This window comes from Drosophila navojoa, chromosome 5 (genome assembly GCF_054131105.1).
Source record: "Drosophila navojoa isolate 15081-1374.11 chromosome 5, UAZ_NAV_1.0, whole genome shotgun sequence".
Lineage (NCBI taxonomy): Eukaryota > Metazoa > Arthropoda > Insecta > Diptera > Drosophilidae > Drosophila > Drosophila navojoa.
Genome location: NC_142893.1, coordinates 7,243,632 through 7,264,724, shown reverse-complemented (window position 1 = coordinate 7,264,724; position 21,093 = coordinate 7,243,632). Strand labels below are relative to the sequence as shown.

Sequence of the window (21,093 nt, the reverse complement as noted above, 5' to 3'; positions counted from 1 at the left end):
GGCTGATTGCACTCTTTGCGCATGTGACGCGTCAGTGTGCCCAGCACCTGATATCTGCGACCGCATGTCTGGCATACGTAAGGCGCTGACGCCCCCGCCCCCGTTGCCATAACTGTTGTGGACGACGTTGTGGTCGATGCTGTGGCTGCTGATTCGCTGCTGATGCCCGATGCATTTCTATAGAGAGAAAACAACAACAACAACAAATTGGACGAAAAGCTATGTTGACATTTTTGAGAGCCAAGAACAAGAACACGAACAGGATCATGTTTTGTTCGATTGGCTGGTGAGTGTGTGTGTGAGAGAGAGAGAGAGAGTGAGTGAAAGCACACATTTACCTGCGTGTCGCAATCAGTTTACCGCTACTGCTGCTGCTGCTACCCAATTTACGCTTACGCCTGGACTTGTTGCGCGTGGCAGCCATCGACTGAGAGGAGCAGCTGGCACTGACACTGGCGGAGGAGGAGGTGGGCTTTCTTCGAGCATTGCGACCTGAGCGCCCGCGAACGGCTACAATTTGTGGCATGATAATGCCAGAGACGGCGGCTTCGGCTGCACACAACACAATGCAAAAAAAGAGATGAGAAGAGAGGAAGAGATAGAAGAGAGAACATGGCTCAGGCTTTGGCAACAACAACAACATCAACAACAACAAGAACAAGAACAATTCAACAAGTACTAAAATAGACTAGATAAAATTCTCTCGCTAACGGTGAAAAAAGCTCTTAAAACGCTCTCGCTCTCGATCTCAAACTCGAATGCCTGACAAAACACAATTGAAAGCTAATTAAATTGACTTTTGATGCTTAGTTAAATAATTTATTTTGATTATTTTGTTTCTTATATTTTCTATAAACAAAATTATGCAAGTGTGTAAATTTAAAAAAAAAAAAAAATTAAATAAGTTTATTTTTATATTCATTTCTTTTTCTCGTTTAGGATCAGGCACTGAGCCGGTGGTGTGTGTGATTGTAATGATGCTGCAGCTTGAAATTATAGTGAAAGCCCTGACCACACAGGTGGCATATGAAGAGCTTTGGCTGATTGCACTCTTTGCGCATGTGGCGCGTCAGTGTTGAAAGCGTTTGATAAATGCGACCACAGGTCGGACACACGTGCAACGGCGACGACGAGGACGAGGACATCGATTTAGCTGCTGCTGTTGCTGCTGCTTGTTGGCGGCGTTTTTGCTGTTGCATCGCCGACGATCGACTCGACTTTCTTCTGGGCTTTAAGCTCTGTGGCAGCATTAGCATTTCTACGCACATACCACAAATGAAGAAAGGGAGAGCGTGCGAGAGAGAGAAAGAGATAGAGAGGGAGAGAGAGAGGAAGACACACAAATTGAGAATAGTCTTGGCTTAAGCAAAAGCAAAAACAAATTAAACTTCCTAACTAACTTTTCTCCTCTATGTCTTTTGATCTCTTGAAAAAAGCTCTTTATCATTGCAACACTTTGATCTCGATATATCATTTAGTTTAGAAGAATAAAATAATATTGGCAATTGTACAAGTTGAAAGCAAAGAAAAGCCCAGGTTTTAAAACTATTACCAAACTACAAAGTAAATAGAAAAATTGAGAAAAGTTTACTACAAACATACATATACATATGAAAGCTTATTTCAATTTGGATTATATGAATAAAAAATTGTGTACACACTTGCATTCAAATGTTTTGTTTAGATTAATTTCTTTTTTCTTCTTTATAGGTATAGTTATAGATATAAATGTAAACTATTTTCTAGGCCAGTTTAACTACATTCGCACCCACACATATAGAGAAAAATAGAGAGCTAGAGAGAGGAGCAAAGCGCTGTGTAACTGTGTGTGCGTGTGTGTGTGTGTGTGTGTGTGTATTTGTGTGCGCGCGCTTGTGTGTACAGTTATCACAAAAAGCTTCATTGACGACGACGTTGCAGCAGTAACCTAAAAAGCATTTGATACTTGTGCTTTTTAATAGGCCAAACCAAAACACATGGCTCAAGAAGTGGGTCAAGGCCAAACAAAGAGCTTTCAATGCAAGTAAGCGCAATTATTCTAGAGAACAGTCTAGTAAAAGAGTGCCGAATATTTCAAAGAAATACTTTCCATAAATTCCAACATTGATTTCAATTATCCTCTATTAATATTACTTCATGATGACAGAATCGAATTTAAATAAAAATCAAATACACTAACTGCCATTCGGCATTATACAACCAAAATTATTCTGTATGGTGGGAGAGAGACATTAAGTTTAATGTTTTTAATCACTCGCTTTCGAAACTGTTTTGTAGACAATAATATGCTAATGAATTTGGAAATACCCCATTATCGAAAAAAAAAAAATAAAACACTTGAAAAGAAACTCGTTTCCTCCTGCCTAATGCAATCCATGCAAACGAAATACACGATCATCATTAAGAACTTTATATAGCTCATGTATACATTTTCCTTCAGTGTGAAACAAAGACGCAACAATCTCAGCCACACATAAAGCTGATTTCACAAAAGAAAAAAATTATATATATATATCATCTCTCGCTCTCTCGCATAAGCGTAGAAAAATTTTTGTCCGACCTTGAACTTGAACGAATCTTTCAAGTTGTTCGTTGTTGACGTTGATCAACAATTAACAGCAGCAACAGAGCAAGCGAATGACAGATAGAGATAGAAATAGAGCGAGAGCGAAGCAGAAATTGAGACGGAGCGAGAGAAGAAACCAACCAAGGGGCGCGCGCTTATAAATTATGAGAAAACAAGCTTTCAAAACAACACACACAAACGGAAGGTCTCAAAAGGGGTAGCTAGAGCCAGCGGCAAGTGGTTTGACCAGCCAAATGACGCACGTTCCAGATGCATAAAGTATATCTAAATCACCATTGAAAACTAACTTGAAATTCCAGACTCGTTGCCCACACAATTCTATTACTTTCCAAAAACATGTTATCAACTTGAATTTATTTTTAGCCTACGTCAAGTGTGCAGAGTTTCTGCGCCGATCCAATCTCCAATAGAACAAACACAGAATCTTATTATATATATTTTTTTTTTGAAACAATGGAAACGAAACAGAATCAACAGCACATTGAAAGCGTAAACAATAAATAACTTTGAAAACAAATTAGAAGAACAAAAAGAAACATTTGTTATGTTTGTGTTGTTTTCTTTCATTTTTGTTTGTTTAGTTTGTTTGTTTTTATCTGTTGAGGAAAATATCTGTGGGTATTTTGTTTTTTGTGGTTTGGTAGCGAGATTCATTGTTAAATATATTTGTATAATCAAAAATCAGAGTCAATAAACAAGTTTGGGTTGGTTTGTTGGCACCGCTTCAAGCAATTTTTTCTGTTGCAGGTTGTTGTTTTATAAAAAGTATTCAAACATAAACAGAGACTCGATTGGTCGGAGCGTAATGCAAGATAAATTGACCAAGTAAATAAATTATAATTGTAATCATAAGAGATATGTATAGATATATACAATAAATATATATATATATATATGTATATATGTGTGTAATTTAATGGGTATACACTTAAGAATAATGCAGCGTAAAGTATATAAATGATGTATGATTATATATATATTTTTGTTGTTTGCGGATTTTAGATAGGTTCATAGCTTACCCTGGCCGGCGCTTTTTTTAATGTAAGCAATATTTGAACAAAAAAAATTGCTTCACAAAGAGTTGCAAAAGCACCAGAGCTTTGCACCCTGTTTGCTACATTACCTGAAAACGCTGGAAAATTATGGTTTTCTTTTTTTTTGGTTTGATGAGTGAATGGTTTTGTTTTTCAGATGAGTTGGAGTTGGCGGGGAAAGCTTTTGGGATAGGATGTTAGGAATATTGGCATGGATTTTGGTTTTTTGGGCTCAAAACAAAAAACGAACTTAAAATATCAAAATTTATTTCATTTTCTTGGCACTTCGCTCAACCGATACCGTCGAGCGAAGCATACTTACCTGGACCCAAGCGTGTGAAAGATGTCAACTCGCAGACAAACCAACTGTAGATGGCGCGCCACGATGCAAGTACCAGCGCTTAGCGAAAGCAACAACTGTACCTCACCACCCACACTGGATGGCTACGTGCTTTGGCATACGCGGCATTAACTTGATCGGGCGGAGATGCAGGCGAGACGGCGAATTTGTAGACATGATGCTCCGTTTCGATGCCTCATCTACTGCTGCTGCTGCGCTGCTGCTGCTGACGCTGAGTTTCTTTGAACACTTTTGCACTTAACTCTTTAAAGTTTTTGTTTAAGGAATTACCGACGCGATTCATGCGCAATGTGCTCTCAGCTCAAAGTAGAGAGGGAGCACGCGCTGCTTTAACGGTAAAAAAAAAGCTCGAAAAGCTACGCGCACGCGCTCTCTGTTCGTACAAAAGAAAAGCTTTTGCCAAACAAAAGATTTTTCGAAACGAATTCAACGTCTTAAGAACTAGCATAAAACATAATGGATAACACAAATCAAAGTCAATAAATAAAACAAAAAAAAAAAAGTCCCGTCAACCAAAATAAAGCAAAATTATACATATATATATATACATAGATAGTGTATGTATAATATATATAGGATAAATATACATAGTACTAAAATTACAATTTAAAAACTGCATGCGTATTTTTTATATAAATATTTATATATATATATATATAGTTTATAAGGAACGGAAAAAAAATCAACTAAAATCGTGTAATAAAACATTAGCTCGCGCTGGAGAAAAGGGGAATTTATATAGGTGGAAGAGTTCTAAACGAAGACGAATCAACAAATAAAACGTTGGCATTGAATGAATATGGCGAGAAAAGCAAATGTGACAAAAATGATAACAAACAAGTGCCGAGAAATGGAGGATTGTGTGTGTGTATATGTATTGATGAATGTGTATGTATGGATGATGTGTGATTATGTGAGTGTGTGTGTTATATGATGTTTAACAAAAAGAAATCATGTTAAACTTGATAACTTGGTTATTTGAATGTTGCTGGTTAAAATTGCTAGAAGTGGTTTACCAACAATAACAACAAAACTGCTGATTTTGACAGAACTGCAGCAGCACTTAAAACAAACACTAAGAGAGCTTTCAGTGTGAGAAAGAGTGAGACAGAGAAAGCAACCTACGGCATACACGCGCACAGCTCGCACACTCACTCCCTCGCACACACATACACACACGTAGGGGTAGAGCAAAGTCACACACGCACAACGTTTGGTGTAGTAGCTATGAAACTTTTGTTGTTATCAACTCTCGCACACGCACGCACACACACACGCACACACACACGCACACACACACGCACACACATACGCACGCATAAAACATAATTATAAACTAACTTAATACAAACACAATCAAACTTGAAGCTGCAGTGTGTACAAGATGAATGTTCATATGTATGTGTGTGTGTGTGTGTGTGTGTGTTTGTGTATGGAAAGTGTGCTGAGTGTATCAGGAGAGAGCGCAATTGAAGTGTCTTCGTTTTCGGATACTCTCTCTCAGCAGCAATTGATTTCAAAAGAGAGAGCGAGTGAGAGAGATTTATGTAGCAGCAGCTTGCGGCTTATGTTATGAATTAATGAAAAACTATTGAAAAAATACTATATGTGTATATGTTTGTGTATGTATATGTGTATGTGTCTGTGTGTGTTAAATAAGTATAAATTATATATATACATAAAATAATAATAATGTTAAAAACCAAATGCGGCACAAAAAAACACCAATACATAAGAAAACCAAATGATTACCAAACATAATATATATAAATCTATATATGTATATATAGAAATTAAAAAAATGTATAGATATATATATATAAATATTAAAAACAAATCATACATAGAACACATTTCATAAAGCGCAAATGAATTGATGGTAGTTTGAGTGAGTTATAATAGTTAGAGTTAGTTAAATAGTTGTGGAGGATAGCAATAATCAGGTCTTTTAGGGGGTAGGGTATAGTAGCAAATGTTTGTTGGTGGTTTTGGTTGTGTTTTAATTTCTTTTGTGATAGATTGTGTGTTAAAAATTAAATTTAAAGTAGTTTAATATAATAAATACAATAAATATATACAGAAAAAAAAACTTGAGTTATACGAATTATGTGTGATCAAATCAAAAAAAAAAAAATTATATAATTGAAGTTAGTTGTAAAAAAAAAACTCAAAATAAATAAATAGTAGTACTTTCAACTTGCACAAATTATTATCTGGTTTTTTTAGTTTTTAATTTTTGGCTGTAACATCGAGAGCGGAGCAAAGCAAAACAGAAAAACAAAACACAAAAACAAAACAAATTAGAAGAACTCAAATCAAGGCTATTAATTTCATTTTTTTTTTTTATGGTACTTGAAACATTTGTCATTTGGTTTCTGGTTTTTCAGTTTTTAAAATTTTTGCTGTTCTTTTATTTTTCGTTTGCTGTGCCGCCGCTTCGAATTTTGTTTCTTGTTTTTTCTTTTTCTGTTTAGTATTCTTTGCATTTTTCTTGTTGCTTGTTTTTTTTTTACTTTCTTTCTATGCTTTTGGCTACCTAACAAAAATTCTTGCTGAAACGTTTAAGAGCTTTTTTCGGAGCACGACCTTTTGCAGTTTTATATTAAATATTTTCAAAAAATTCAATTATTATGTGGTATTCTTTCTTTTCAAGTTTTTGAACGAAAAACAAATTATGTGAATTAAGAGTTGTGTGAGAAAAATTGGTAAAAATCATTTTTCTGCTTCTACTAAAATTTGCATTTGAAATTTTTAGCTGGTCGTCGTGCTCGGCTGGTCCTAACCATAATTGATCTAAACTGTTTTTGCTTTTTCATTTGTATTATATATATAACTTTGTATATAGTTTTTCTTGAACTATCTTTTCGAGTATAGAGTATGCAAGGAAAAACTCACCTTGTGGATCCCGTTGCTGTGCATCCTGTGCGGCCATTAGTCCAAGTTCATCCTGAGATCTGTCGTGTTGCCATGTTGCATATGCTACAATATCGATAAAGAATTTACACAATTAATATTCAAAATATTTAATACATTTGTGAATTTAGATGCTTGTTGGGCAAAGACGCACCTTGACTAGATCCTTCGCCACCCTGACTGGTGCCGGCCGCTTGGTCCAGCTCCTCCATTGTCATATCCTCCTCATCCAAAGTCAAATCCTCAACATTCTCATCGTGCGCATCATCGTCGTATTCGGCCTTGGGCTCGATGACCATTTCAGTTGTTGTTATGCTATTATCTTTGATCTTTTGTTTATGATTCGACTTGTCGAGCGTTGTTAATTGCTTAACGACACCGGGATGCACGGCAACAGCGCCACTTGCAGCACCACCGCTTGCCACATCCATCTCTTCGGCCTCGCCTTGGGCGCCTTGATTCTGCTGTTGTTGTTGTACATTGTCGGTGTTAATGGCATCGCTTGTTGTTTGTTGTTGCTGCTGCTGTTGCTGTTGTTGTTGGGCGCCCTGGGCAGCTGCTGTCGATGTTAGTTTAGCGCTTTCAGTCTTTTTGGTAACGTTACTGCTGCTGCTGCTGCTGCTGGTCAATGGCTGGTTGATTACTTGGCTTCCGGTGCCGCTGCCTGCGGCAGCAGCAACCGTTGCACTTGCTACACCGCTGCCGCTGGCCAATTGAGTGCTGACCAGAGCGGAGGCGGCTAAGCCAGCGCTTGTTTGTTGGAGGATTGACTGATTGGAGGCGGCGGCTAGCACAGACGAATTCGAGTTGTCGTGCATATCTGCAAAAGTAAACAGATTTATTAATTAACAACATATAATTTGCAACTATTTATTTTTGCAATTTACCATTTTCCATGCTACGGCGTCGCACTTTTCGACGACGACGCGATGGACTGGAGGAGCCTTCACGCGAACCGGCCACATCTCCAGCATCGACCATGCCCCCAACACCCACAGCTGCACCGCCCGTTGTGATGCGCGCACGCTTTGTCTGCTCGAGTGTATAGGGAGCGCTCAGCTTAACGCGATGATGTGTATCGGGCTTGGGTGCTTGCTGTTGTTGGGCTGCAGCGGCAGCTGCTGGCCCGGTGCCGCTGCGATTATCGGATAAACCTTTAATCTGCAGCGATTCGGCGGCTTTTAGCAGTGCCGTCAGTTGATCCTGCGAGATGTTCACCTCGCCGCGATACATGTAATCCATCATGGCGCGCAACTCCTGGTACTTGACATCCTTGAGTATGAAAATCGGATGCTTGTCGTACTGTTCTTGCAGCAAAGTCTACAATATTAAATAGAATGCAAATTTGTTTCAATTTAGATTTTTGTATTTTCGTTTTAAATTTTTTGTTTTTATTTTATTTTTTTTTCTTTTTTTTTTTTTTTTTTTTTACTTACCGCAAAGTAGGGACTGCATGCTGATAACACCACCTTGTGGGCCTTGAGAAATTTGCCCTCGGCGGCGAGCGTACAATCGACTAGTGTCTCATTCTCCAGCAACGTATCAAAGACGCTGATTAACGTGCTCTGATGGTTGTTCCAGCGCAAACAAAATTGTTGATCGTCATCCATGTTTGCCGAAAAGTTTCCAAAGGATAGAAGAGGAGGAAGGGAAAAATATTGATTTTGCCGACCGTCGCGTCGTTCGACGTGGCGATGCGCGCTTTGGGTTGTGCTCTCTGCCTGGCGCGTTTTTCTTTCAGCAGCTTTCAGGAAATTTCAATATATCATGCAGTTGAAAATATTATTTTGCTTATATGTTTTCTAAGCAAGGTTTCGTTTGGTTTGCTTGTTTTATCTTTCACTTGTTGTTATCTTCCTTCCTTTTTTGTCAAATGCTTGTAGTTATGTCAGTTAAACTGCAAGTGCAATGGAAGAAAACAAAAATACAAACAAGTTAGTTAAGTCGCTAAGCACAAAATAATTACAAAAATTAACACATATGTATATATATTCACTTGCATACATCAAAAGAAACCAAACAACAATGGCAATTAATTACTCGCTTTTATGTTTTGCCTCTAGCAAGCTGTTCAAGGTCAAGTTCATGTTTTATTTCAGCAACGGCAAAATAAAAGCCGCCTAGTACACACACATTCAAATGCATTAACGCTCAACAGAGCTCGAAATTTCAGCGAGATTATTATTATTATTTGTATTCTTTGCACACATTCGTATATATACGTATGTATGTATAAATATTTTATCTACATATGCAAATTACACTGCTCCGCAATTGCTTCATCAACACATCAACAAATACACCAACACATGCGAAACATACTTTTTCAATACACTGAAAGCGCCATCTATGACGCTCAAGCACACAACTGCAAATGCAATTTTTTTTTTCTTTATGTCTTGTTCCGTCGCTTGCTTTCAAATACTTCTATCTTTGCTTTGCTTCCTTTTTTCAACTTTGTTCATTCCAACGGCACCAGCCACCACACCACTTACTCTCACTCGACATGAAATGAGCGCAAGCAGAGCGATAGCAACGAGAGCGCAAGTACAAATACTCGGCTAACGGATTTTGTGGCGATGTTACAGTTGCTAGTGTTGGAGATCGATGGAAACGATAAATGACGACAACGAGACGTTGCGACGACGACGTCGACGCGTCGCTGTCAGCTAGCTAACGAGGAGGCGGCGGCGGCAGCAGCAGCAAGCAGCATGAAACATAAAGAGGGGAAGTTTCTCAGTCGCAGTCGACGTTCGCGTCGTCACTGCTGCATGCACAAACGCACACACTCTTGCACACATACGCACTCTGTATGTGAACGAGACGAATGTGTGTGAGCGTGTGATTATGTGTGCGTGTTCACTGTGTTTTTTCCTAGTGGGATTTTCGCTGTGGAAAATTTCACAAGTACCCACACACACAGAGAAACGTTTATGATTTTCTGATAATTTTAAAGTTTAAGTATGAAGCAATCGCTACAAGTCAGTCACATAGATTTCCGTGTGTGAGTGTGTAAGTCATTTGCTTTATGATGCATTTAAAAATAGAACATTTTTCATTTAAAGGAACACACACACAAACACAAGTTCACATAAATATTAAAAATGGGGGAACTGCATATAAAAACGATTTCACAATTGTGTATGTCCATAATTTATTTATACTTTTTCCCCACTTCACAAACTTACTTTATTTATTTATTAATACACAAGGAAAATGATTTTCTTTTTGAGTGTGGTTTTGGCGTTGGTTGTTGTTGTTGCTGCTGTTTAATGTGTGTGTGTGTATGTTTAATATACGAGTGTATGTAATTTTTTGTTGGCCAGCACTCCGCACGCGTCGCGATCTGCCGTGCACACACTAAAACCAAACAAAAGCTCCAAGCGCACGAAAGCAACTGAAACGACGTAAATGTGCTGGCGACTGAGAGACCCTTTTTCATTTTCGCCGCGACGCTTCGTCGACGCTCACTCACTGCTCTCGCTCTCTCGTCGCGTTCGGTTTGGCATGCTCGCTCGCTCATTCGCACACACCAAAATGGCCGCCCATGGCGAAGTTGATGAGAGCGAGCGGTGTAGCTCTGCGAGTGCGAGTGAGAGTGAGCCTCACATACTTTGGGGGCATGTTATGAAATTGCCAAGTAAGCAGCAGCAGCAGACGACTATAGGCAGGTAGAGGACAGGCAAAAGGAGCCTTTTTTGAAATGCATTACAGTGAGCGTGCCAAAGAGCAAAGCAAATATAACGGGAAAACATCCCATACACGCACACAAACGTAGGCAGGTAAACTGCCAAACATAATTCGAGCAGTCCAATTCGCCGCACTGACAAGAAGCAAACCGAGTGAAAGAGAGAAAACGTGGCAGAGGTTTTTGGAGTCCGGCGATGATGCCGTCGCCGTCAACGTCGCCGCTTGGCTACATTTTCATTTTTCAAAATGGAAGCGAAAATTATACGAATAAAAAGAAATTAAGAAAGAGGATTGTTGCCTCTACGGCGAATTGTAATGGAAAGGGGAGCGCACACAGTTGCATCTCATATGAATTCTTCTTCTTGATGTTGTTGGTTTTGTACGTCCGTTTCCTGCCGTAATTTAATCATCAGCATAAAAAGAGGTGGAAAGCAGTAGCAGCGGCAACGACAGCTGCAACACGCGCTCGTTTGCTCGTTCGTTTTTATGGCCCCCGTCTGAAGGCAGACAGGCATGCGATGCGGCGAACAGACCGACATAGAGAAGTTCTATAGAAAACCTAACTGTGCCCATGTACAATTCTCTAACCACAATGCGCGCAACAGAGATAGCAACATTTGCGCTATGTGACGCACAACTGAAGACGATGTTGGCTGGCGTTCGGTTCGGCTTTTCGGTTCGGGCTCCCTTTTTCACAAGTCGCTTGTCGCTGTTTTCTTTTTTTTTTTTCGCCAAGCAAAAGGAAGCAGCCGATCAATATAAAATATAATGGCGAAAAACACATGCTGTGCTTCATGTTGTTGTTGTTGCTGAGAAGTTGATGGCCGAGCGAAGGCGAAAGACGAGCAACGAAACGAACAGAAGTGCAAGCGCAAGAGGGCACCGTTAGGCGGACGGTTACTTTGTGTGAGGGATCAGTTTTTTCTATTTACATACATACATGCATTTCTTTTGTATGTATGTATGTATATATCGTATGCTCTTGTGTTGTGTGAACTTGTGTGGCCTTTGTACATAAGGTGCGAGACATGCGCAGTGGCGCCATCTGTTCTTAGTTAGGGCAACTCTTACCCCAAATGGCATAAACGTCGACGTTGACGCTGGCGGCGACAGCGACGTCGACGTCGAGAGGAACGTTGATGATGCATTGGCTAGACAATGTCCGCCGCCTCAAGCTGAGGGTTTTTCCTACGCACACATACACACAATTACATGGAAAAGGGGATTTATAATAGTTGTTATTGTAGTTGAGCAGCAGCCGACTCACACACACACACACAAAGCCCGACAAATATTCGCCGTGGAGTAGTAGGTAAAATCGGGCGGAAGGGCGGCTCGCTGCCAACGCATGCAGCGATTGCAGCAGCGACAGCATAGAAAAGGATCTCTCTCGCTCTCCCGCCGCTCTCTGCCTCACTCCTCTCTCCCTCTACCTATCGCTCACTCTCTGTTCCACAACTACGTTTCGTGACGCACGCTCTTTGCACATGCAAGGTTTTATTTTTGCGCAGATGGTGGAGGATTATAACGAAAATTGGGATCCTTTTTCCCAACGCAGGCAAAGAGCAAAGCGCTATTGTTGTTGTTTTTGCTGTTACTGCTGCTGCTGAGCGGGTTGTTGTTTTGCATGGAAAAAGTACAGTTGGACCCCACAGAAAAACTTTGTAGATGACGCGCGCGTTCATATTATTATTATTTTTTCGCTTTGGGGTTCTCGCAACGGATGTGTGGCGAGAGCATACATATAGTCGAAAATTGTGCCGATTGTGAATGGGAATGAGAGTATGTATGAATATGTGTAAAAAAAAAGAGTACATGCCTATATACATATGTATGTTTGTATTGAGGTCTACTATCAAACGACGTTCAAATAACAAATATTTTGTTTACGAAACGTGGTTAGCGAAAATCTCAACTTATTCATTTGTTTATTTTAGCAATTCGCAATTGAAATGCAACGGAATTGCATTTTCCGAAACATCGTGTTAAATGCGATTGCCACCATAATAATAGATAGTGTGAATAAACTTTATATACTAAAGGATGTATGTGAAAGAGTGATTAGTTTAGTGATATTTTTAATGTATTGGGATCTACTATCAAACGACGTCCAAAATTACTCATATGCGGAACGTTGTTAGCGAAAACCCCAACTCTAGATATTGATTTAGCAGCTGCCGTTCATAGGATATCAAGATATAGATAAAAATATCACTTAACACCTTCAGTTAGGGCAATTGCAAATTTTAATTGAATTATATATGAGAGAACTGAATTCCGCACCTAAACTCCTTCTATTTAACTATTGTGGATAGATCTACTATCAAACTAAAGCGCTATCAAAATGTCACGCAATGTTAGCGAAAAACTCTCCCATCAAATGATATTAATCTAGGCACTTCAATGCATATCGCAGTTGTAACGGCACAGGACCTCATTAATTCAGGGTTTCAAATGCCAACAACTTGAGTGCCATCATGCCCTAATGCAAATCGGGTATTAAAAAACAAAAAAACTAAATAAAATAGAAAAAAATAGGATAAGGGCATAAAAGGTTGCAATATGAAGCACGCGCCAGACGTTAGACCAGGTCCCACCAATGTTCTGGTCCCAGGATCTCCGAGCAACCCCGAAAACTGGTTAAGCCTGTTTAGAGACAGAGAGCAGGAGCAAGCGAAGGGTCCACGGGCAGAGGGTAAACTTTTTTCCTGTTGGGGGTTGCAACCCCTAAATGTACGCCGGCCACCGATCCCCCACCCTCTCTCTCTCTCTCTCTGGCGAACGGGGATCGTGGTTAAGGCACAACTGCCGTGCCCTGTTTCCACAGGAAGTGCGCGCGACAACATCAAACAACAGGGGGGCACAGAGCGAAAACAAAATGGGACTCCAAATAAGACTCAAGAAAATTGCTTGGGAGCCAAGAAAAAAGAACTTTCAATACGTGTTTCAGCTGTGCCTACTGCTGCCGCTGCCGCTGCCGCTGCTGCTGCCACTTCTTTCTTTTATATTTTCTGTTCGGATTTTTATTCTGGTTCTAAAAAGTCAAAAGAAAAACCGGTTTAGCAAAATATACAAGAACTGTGCCATTTCGAGCGAGTTGGCAGAAAAACCAGTTTGAAGAAAAATAAAACACGCTCGCAGAAAAATCAAGAGACTGAAAAACAAATTTAAAATGGAAATAACTTGAAAAATACAACACTAAAATAAGAAAAGAGATGAAGAAAAAAATTAAAGAAAGAAGAGTTCTTGCTAAAAGAAATAAGAAAAAAGTTCCCCCCCACAAGATTTGCATAAAGTGGAATTTATCTTGTCGCTTGCCAAGCTGGGCTGCTGCTCACACACACACACACGCACACATACGCAGATACAGGCAGCCACACAGTTACAAATACAGACATAAATTTGTATATTTACGACGTAAAAATAAACGCCGTCGCCGTCGTCGTCGTCGTCGACTTTCAATAATTTAATTTGTGGCAGCAACAACAACAACAGCAGCAGCAGCAGGAGCTATACGGAGTTTGGAGCAGAACGGAATTGAGGGCGGGAGGGGGAGCAGAGGTAGGCAGACAGAACTTGTAGCATTCGCAACAATCTACAAAAATAAAATAAATAAAGAGAAAACCAAAAGAAATCGCGTTAAGAACAACGTAGGCGGCGGCGGCTACGTCTACAACGTTGTCGTCTGCCTTTTTATGAAACGGATTTTTATTACTATCTATATGTATGTATATATACATATATATTTATTTACATTTATATGTTTTAAGAGGTATGGATATGTCTAGCAAGGAGTGTTCTATTCTATATCCTATATGCCAGCAAATTTCTGGATCCTCTTAAGGTATAATACTATGTAAAATTTTCCAAAAAAAAAAACATATTATTATTATCATTATTTATTTGTAATATCTTTATTTTCTTCCTCATCTATCATCTAGTTAGTTAGATCGCCATTCATCTAATATAGCCCTAATCGCTATATCAATACGTCATTAATATTTATTTACATTATAATTTAATACAGAGTGCAAAAATTAATGAGAAACCCTTTAAATAAATCATCAATCTCAATGTGTGCATCATCATTAGCATACGATTAAGAATACACGAATGTATGTATGTATCTTGTATAGAGATAAACGCACACATACATATTGATCAATTTTTCCATTTACAGGTAAATTCCAAAGTCGTTCACACAATTCGTTTTTCATTGCGATTCCGCAAAGGCAGAAAATGTCGTTTTTGCCATTAAAAGCGGCCAACAGAGAAAAACGAAAACTCGTTTTTTTTTTTCTGTTTGTATATATATTTTTTTCAACAAGCTATTTAAAGTGAATGTTAAGGGCTTGTGTTCTGTGGCTTTGAGCACACATACTCACACACACACACGTATACATACGAGTTTGTGGAGTAAAGGGCGTACTCTGTCGCTCTCGGAATCAGTTGAAAATTTAAGCGTCTAAATGGCAATGAGCAAACGGTTTATGGAGCTAAAAACTGGACAGAGGAGGGGCAGGGCAAGAGAACAGCAACAGCAGCGAGGCGAGGGCAGACAAGAGAATAATAAGCAATGGCTTTTATCTATCAGAGTCCGTCTGTTCGACCGTCCGTCCGCTCGTCTGTTGCTGAATTTGGCCTGCGGCATTGACTCGACTCGTTGATGCGAATGATGATGATGTCTGCTGACTGTGCCCACTCTCTGCCCGCTGTTCCCACTACGCCCTCTCTCTCTCCCTCTCTCTAGCTCTATATGTTTCTTGTCTCTTCGATCACTTCATCTACATCTGTCGGCGGTTTTTGGGCAGGCTGTAATTTGAAAATGTGGTCACGCCGTCTTTTTTTTTTTTAAATAGGTGTGTCGAACGTTTTTTTCTCTCTCTCTCTTCAGTTCTCTATTTATGACAGGTGATGTTTGGGGCGTTATGTATTTACATATTAATATTTGCATAGCTCTTTGCTTAAACTTAAAAAACAAATAAGTTTATAATTAATGAAGGCATTAAACAGAGGAGTAGCAGATAGATAGATCTTCAACATACGAGTTCTAAAATCTTTTTGAGGTTATTTTTGCTTTAGATATATTGACAATCTCTTCAGTTATACGCTAAACTTGAAACATTTTAAAGTCTTGAACACGTTTAAGTCTTTAATAACCTCTCCAATTATTTTGTTTTGCTTTGTTTTTCCTCAATTATGTTTGACAACAAGTCAGTAGGCCGCGTGAAAGTGAAATTGCGAACAGACTAAATGAAGACACCAAATAATCAACAAGCCAAAAAGTAAATAATAAAACAAAAGTTCAATGAACTTTTTGGCCATTGGCACTGGCAAAAAATAATAATAATAACAATAGAGACAAGAAACTAGCGAGAGAAAAAAATAGCCAAATAAAACCAAAAAGCAGTCAACGATAACGGCCTACAAAAGTCTCGCATATTATTTTCCCTCGCATTTTGCACGTTTTTATATTTCTGTCTACTACAACAGAAAATAATAATTATTATATAAAGAAAAAAAAAACCGTGTAGGGCAAAGAATGTATGGCACGCGACAATATTAAACGTGTAGGTCAGTGTAGAAACTGAAGAACACCCAAAAGAAATAAAAACAATAATCAAAATGCAAGGTCGTTTGGTCGTTTACGCTCAAGACGTGGGTGGTACAAAATTTCCGAAGACAGACAAAGAATGTAAGCAAATACACGCACACAACAAAAGCATGAATGATCTAAAAATAATAATAAAATAATATAAACAATAATAATAGAATAAATAATAAACAAATCACAAGTACTAAACAAAGATACTTGAGCATATTTTTAATTTTGTTTCGCTTCGGGTATTCTTCATCTCTTATTCTTTCATTTGTGCACTTGTTGCGCAAAAGCTTTTGTTATTTTTGTTGCTTCCCCCCGTCTTATTCTGCTTTTCAGCTTTTTGTGCGTGCTGCTGCTGCTGCTGCTGATGGCTGGCTCTCATTATTTTTGTTATTATTGTACTTTTGTTATTCTGCACATGTGCGTAGAATGTAAACAAATGAAACTTTTAAGCTGCACGACAAAAAGTTCAGTGCGCGCGTGAAATTTGGCAACGTCGCAGCGCAAGCATATACAGCTATACGTATTAAACATGGCGTGTGTGCACATAAAGTGAAAGATTATAAAAGCGACAAAGCAAAGTATGTGTATGTATGTATGTATGTACGTGAGAGTCAAAAACAGGCCGAAAATATGAAAAATGAAAATGTAAACGTGTCTGTAGAGCACGTACATACATACATAAGTATGTATGTACATACACCAGCAACAGCGACGGGAGCAGCAACAGCAGGCAGCGAAGTAGAAGTGTAGCACAAAGTGGAAACAGAAAAATATGTGGCGGGCGGTCGAGTGCGTCCGTCGGCTACAAAGAGAGCGCACGAAGCGCCAAAGCGCCTGTGAGCACTGTTGCTATATGAGTGTGAACGTGGCTGTGACTGTGTTTGTGTGTGAAAAGTGCAGAGAGAAAATTTCACGCTTTTTTTTTTTTTTTGTCGTCTTGTACAAACATAAAACGAAAAGCAAACGAAGTCAGCAGCCGAAGAGCCAAAGTGAGAGGGAGTAAAAAAGAGAGCGTTACCAGCCAGCCAGCCCGCCAGTAGCATTGAAAAATATTTTGTACTGTTGTTGTTATTATTGTGTGATGGTGCTGCTGCCACGGCTGTTTCGACTGGGTTGCCCATAGGGGGGAAAACCAAGATGGCGGCTACACATAGAGCTCAAAACAGCGACACATTTTTTCTAGATTGTACTTATTTTTTCGACAACGTGCTTTTTTACAATTACATGTAAAATATGTTTTTTTTTTTTTTCCCCAGCGACACGTTGTTTGCTTGTGCATTGAAATGCGCGCTTTAGAAGTTTATGCTGCCGCTGCTGCTGCTACTGCGCATATATTCGCCAATTAGAAAAAAGCTTATGTAACGAATGCTCGTTGTCATACTCACTCTTTCACACCAACGTCAGGCTGGCTGACTGACTGCATACAAATGGAGAGAGAGAACGTACAATTTTTCCCAACGACACTTGACCTCATTTGCATGCGTGTGCGTTTATGTGTGTTCATTAAATTAATGAAAATTGTTCGTCATTACTTCAAATTGCACACACACAAACACATGCACATGCTTCTACATGCATGTGTGCAGTTGCAAAAATGCTGCTTTAGAAAAGCTTTACAATGCAGCAAAAGCTTTCACAAAAACGCATGAAAAATCGATATGAAAGTGAGACGCTCACCAACACTCACACACGGATACACGCTTTGCAAAAACCGTTGGAAATATTGATTTTATATGCAAAAACACACACATACAGCAGAAGAGAAAAAGAGACAGAGAAACAGTAAATCAATCGCACAAATTAGAAAGTACAGTTCTAAGTCTATTTAAAAATATATACATATAGATCTAATGCATTTTTAGTTGCTTGTTTTTAAGGTATACACACCGAAATAGAATCACAGGCAGCACATAGTCGTCGTGTCGTTTTGATTAGATTTTTTTTCTTCTTTCAAGAGCTTTGCACATCAAATTATGTTAATACACACACATATATAAAGAGATACGCACGATTTGTATATGTGTAAAAGCGCGCGGGAGAAAAAGCAATAAAATTGAATTTATTTTTATTAAAAAGCCAAGTTTTTCAGTTGTGTGTATGTATGTATGTGTAGTTTTTCTGCTGCTGCGGAGTAGCAGCCCGCACAACAAAATGCGAAACGCGCGGAGCCACTGAAGAAAAACTGACGACTGACGAGCGTGCACGAAAACTTTTCTGGTCTAGCCACCGCGCAGCCAACGAAGTTCCGAACGAGAGCGAGCGAGTGAGTGAGCGAGCGAATGAGTGTGACTTCGACAAAATTACCCAGCTGCGGCTGACTGCATGAAAAGAGTACTGCTCATCGCCTTATTTTGTCATACCCCACATTGCTTGCAAATTGTCATGCTCTTAAATTTGTCATATGCCTTTCAAGTTTTCGATTTCTTGAAAACAGCTTGTGTATAATTAATTATTCATCTCTATATATATTTTATTTTACAATGAAATTTACTGATGAGAATTACACCCATAGAGTTCCATCCTACTAGGTAACTTTGACTCTCATGTATGTGTGTGTGTGTGTGTGTGCGTGTTAATATGTGCTTTGTATGCTTGGCGCGCGAGCAGAGTTGCCAACACTAATACGAAAAATTCAGCGGCGCATGCAAATCAGAAAAGTTGTTAATGTTTTTCTTTTCTTGTTGTGCCTGATAAAAAGCAGGCTTGGTTGCTTAATTGAAGCAGCTTTAACAGCTAGTGCCTATTGATATAAATAAGCCAATAATTATACAACATACATTCATAGAAATGGTTGTTTATATATATGCGAATGTATATGTGAGCTAGCTGGCAACTCTGTCTATGTAGTGGAGTTAAAAAATATCATTCGTTGTGGTCGTTCGTTTTTGTCGTGTTGTTGTTGGCTAGCAGCGTTGCTCGCTCATGTAGGGGGCGAGATTTTGTGTATGAGTTTTTGCCAAGGCGAAGCCATAATGTTCACAAGAACAAAAACTGCCGTTGCTGAGCTGTCTCTCTTACTCACACACTCTCTCGTTAGCTGTATTTCGCTCTCTCCATGTCTCCTTTTCTATGGATATTGACTCTACATGTGAGTGTGAGTTTGTATGATTGAAACGGATAAGAGGGGAGATAGAGCATGTAAAATGTATTGCATTTTGTACTTAAAAAGTGCAAATTATTTTGTGAGTGTGTTTGTTTTTTTTTTTTTAATGATCGTTCATGCACGCAGACATACACACAATTTGCTGATTTATTTTAGGTTCCAGCATGACTTCATCGGAACATTTTCGTGCACCCTTGCTCCCGTCATAGCTTTTAAAAGCATTTGTATGTATGTATGTATGTATGTGTGTGTAATTATGTACTTCAATTTTCAACGGTGTTGCGTTTATGCCTTATGTATTTGCAATTAACGCTTTTATGTGAAATTCTACACGCTTAATAGAAAAGCTCTAAGCGATTCTAATTGACGAAATGGAGACAGTTTAAGGTGCAAATTTTATTTTTGGCATTAATATTTTTTTCACTTTTAAAATAATTAGCGATCAGTTGCTGAAAGGATAAAGGAAAAACGAACAACGAACGAATATACATACATATATACATATATGTATATTCTCGTATATTTACAATATATATGTATGTACATACATACATGCTGCGTAAATATACCTGATATACATACATACATACGTAAAATAGCATCACGTTTCGCATAACAAGTAGCTCACCTGCATTCAATGAAAAGCTCTCTGCATCTTTATGTCCACCTCCCCACAGTTAATAAGCGAAAACTTCAAATCGGTCACGTAGAAGCTTTTTCCTTTCGTTTTACATTTGCCTCTTTTGTTACATTTGACAAGCGGTGCGACGTCGGCGTGAGCGTCGACTGCAGCTGCACTGTCACCTAGGCCGCCGCCTGCTGCAATGACAGCTGCGTCACACCAACACAAACACACGCACACACACGTTAGTACAAAGGCTCGCAATTGCACGAGAAACAAACACACAAGACAAGTGAAAACCAAACACTGTCAATTATCTACATACATACAAACAAATGCATATGTAGAGGTATATTTATGTTATTTGCTCGTTGCTGATTTTTAATTATAATAAATTATATTTCAACAGCAGCCTGGGGCCATAAACCAAATCGAACGACTTTAGTGTTTGTTGCTTTGCGCATTCTATTCTCAAAAGCTCACTTTATTACAGTTTTGATTTTTATTTTCTTGGATTGTTTATTATTATTTAGTTTTATATTTTTATGTAAACGAGCAAAAAAGTGTGCTTGGGGGTGGGCAAATTATTTACGTTACGTTATGTGCCATAAAAACGAGCGCACGAAGCGACAAACGCGTTCTTCCTGAGAGTTCAATTTGCTACTGCAATGCGAAGCCAATGGCAAACCAAAAAGAATAAGAGTAGAAAAGCTACAGCAAAATCCAAACACAGAAAAAGCACAGAGCATGTCTGTGCATACACGAAGCGCAATATTTTTGTTGTTTTCGTTGCATACACTAAAAAAAATAAACGAAGATCGCTCGTGCTTGGTGGCGCTGACTTTGCCTTGTATACCTTTTGCATAGTGTGTGGATGTGTGTTTGCATGTGTATGTGTGCGAAGTAGCGACATTTGCTTGCTTAAAAAAGGAATGTGGATGTGCTGCTAAATGAAAAAGTAAAGAAAAATTTTGGTGTGTATGAGAGTGAGCACACATGCGAATGAATCTACATATGTACATACATACATATGTATGTATTTATGTGTCTGTATGAGCAAATGTATTAACATGTACATACATATATACATACATACATGTAAATGTATGAAGTATAAAAATATGAAAAAATCCTGGTTATATTTCTCAACTATGTATGTATGTATTTTTAAAATGTTT

General features: G+C 38.8%; 1 protein-coding gene across 11 annotated transcripts in view; it reads right to left on the bottom strand.

Annotated features, from left to right (window-relative positions):
• Window positions 1-20,598, bottom strand: part of lola (longitudinals lacking) — a 73,310-nt gene extending 52,712 nt beyond the window's left edge. For 4 of the 11 annotated variants that reach the window (XM_018103783.2, XM_030383710.2, XM_018103788.2 and 1 more), the window contains exons 1-5: window positions 18,078-18,393; window positions 8,332-8,792; window positions 7,783-8,215; window positions 7,050-7,715; window positions 6,878-6,961 (exon numbers count right to left, since the gene is read on the bottom strand). In XM_018103783.2, the coding sequence (XP_017959272.1) occupies window positions 6,878-6,961; window positions 7,050-7,715; window positions 7,783-8,215; window positions 8,332-8,505 (1,357 nt within the window). In that variant the 5' untranslated portion in view covers window positions 8,506-8,792; window positions 18,078-18,393. Of the gene's footprint in view, window positions 1-6,877; window positions 6,962-7,049; window positions 7,716-7,782; window positions 8,216-8,331; window positions 8,793-10,083; window positions 10,309-18,077; window positions 18,396-19,921 lie in introns of those variants that run through there. The other 7 variants (XM_030383706.2, XM_089261300.1, XM_018103770.3 and 4 more) reach the window with 4 other exon arrangements.
• Window positions 20,599-21,093: the final 495 nt, after the last annotated feature.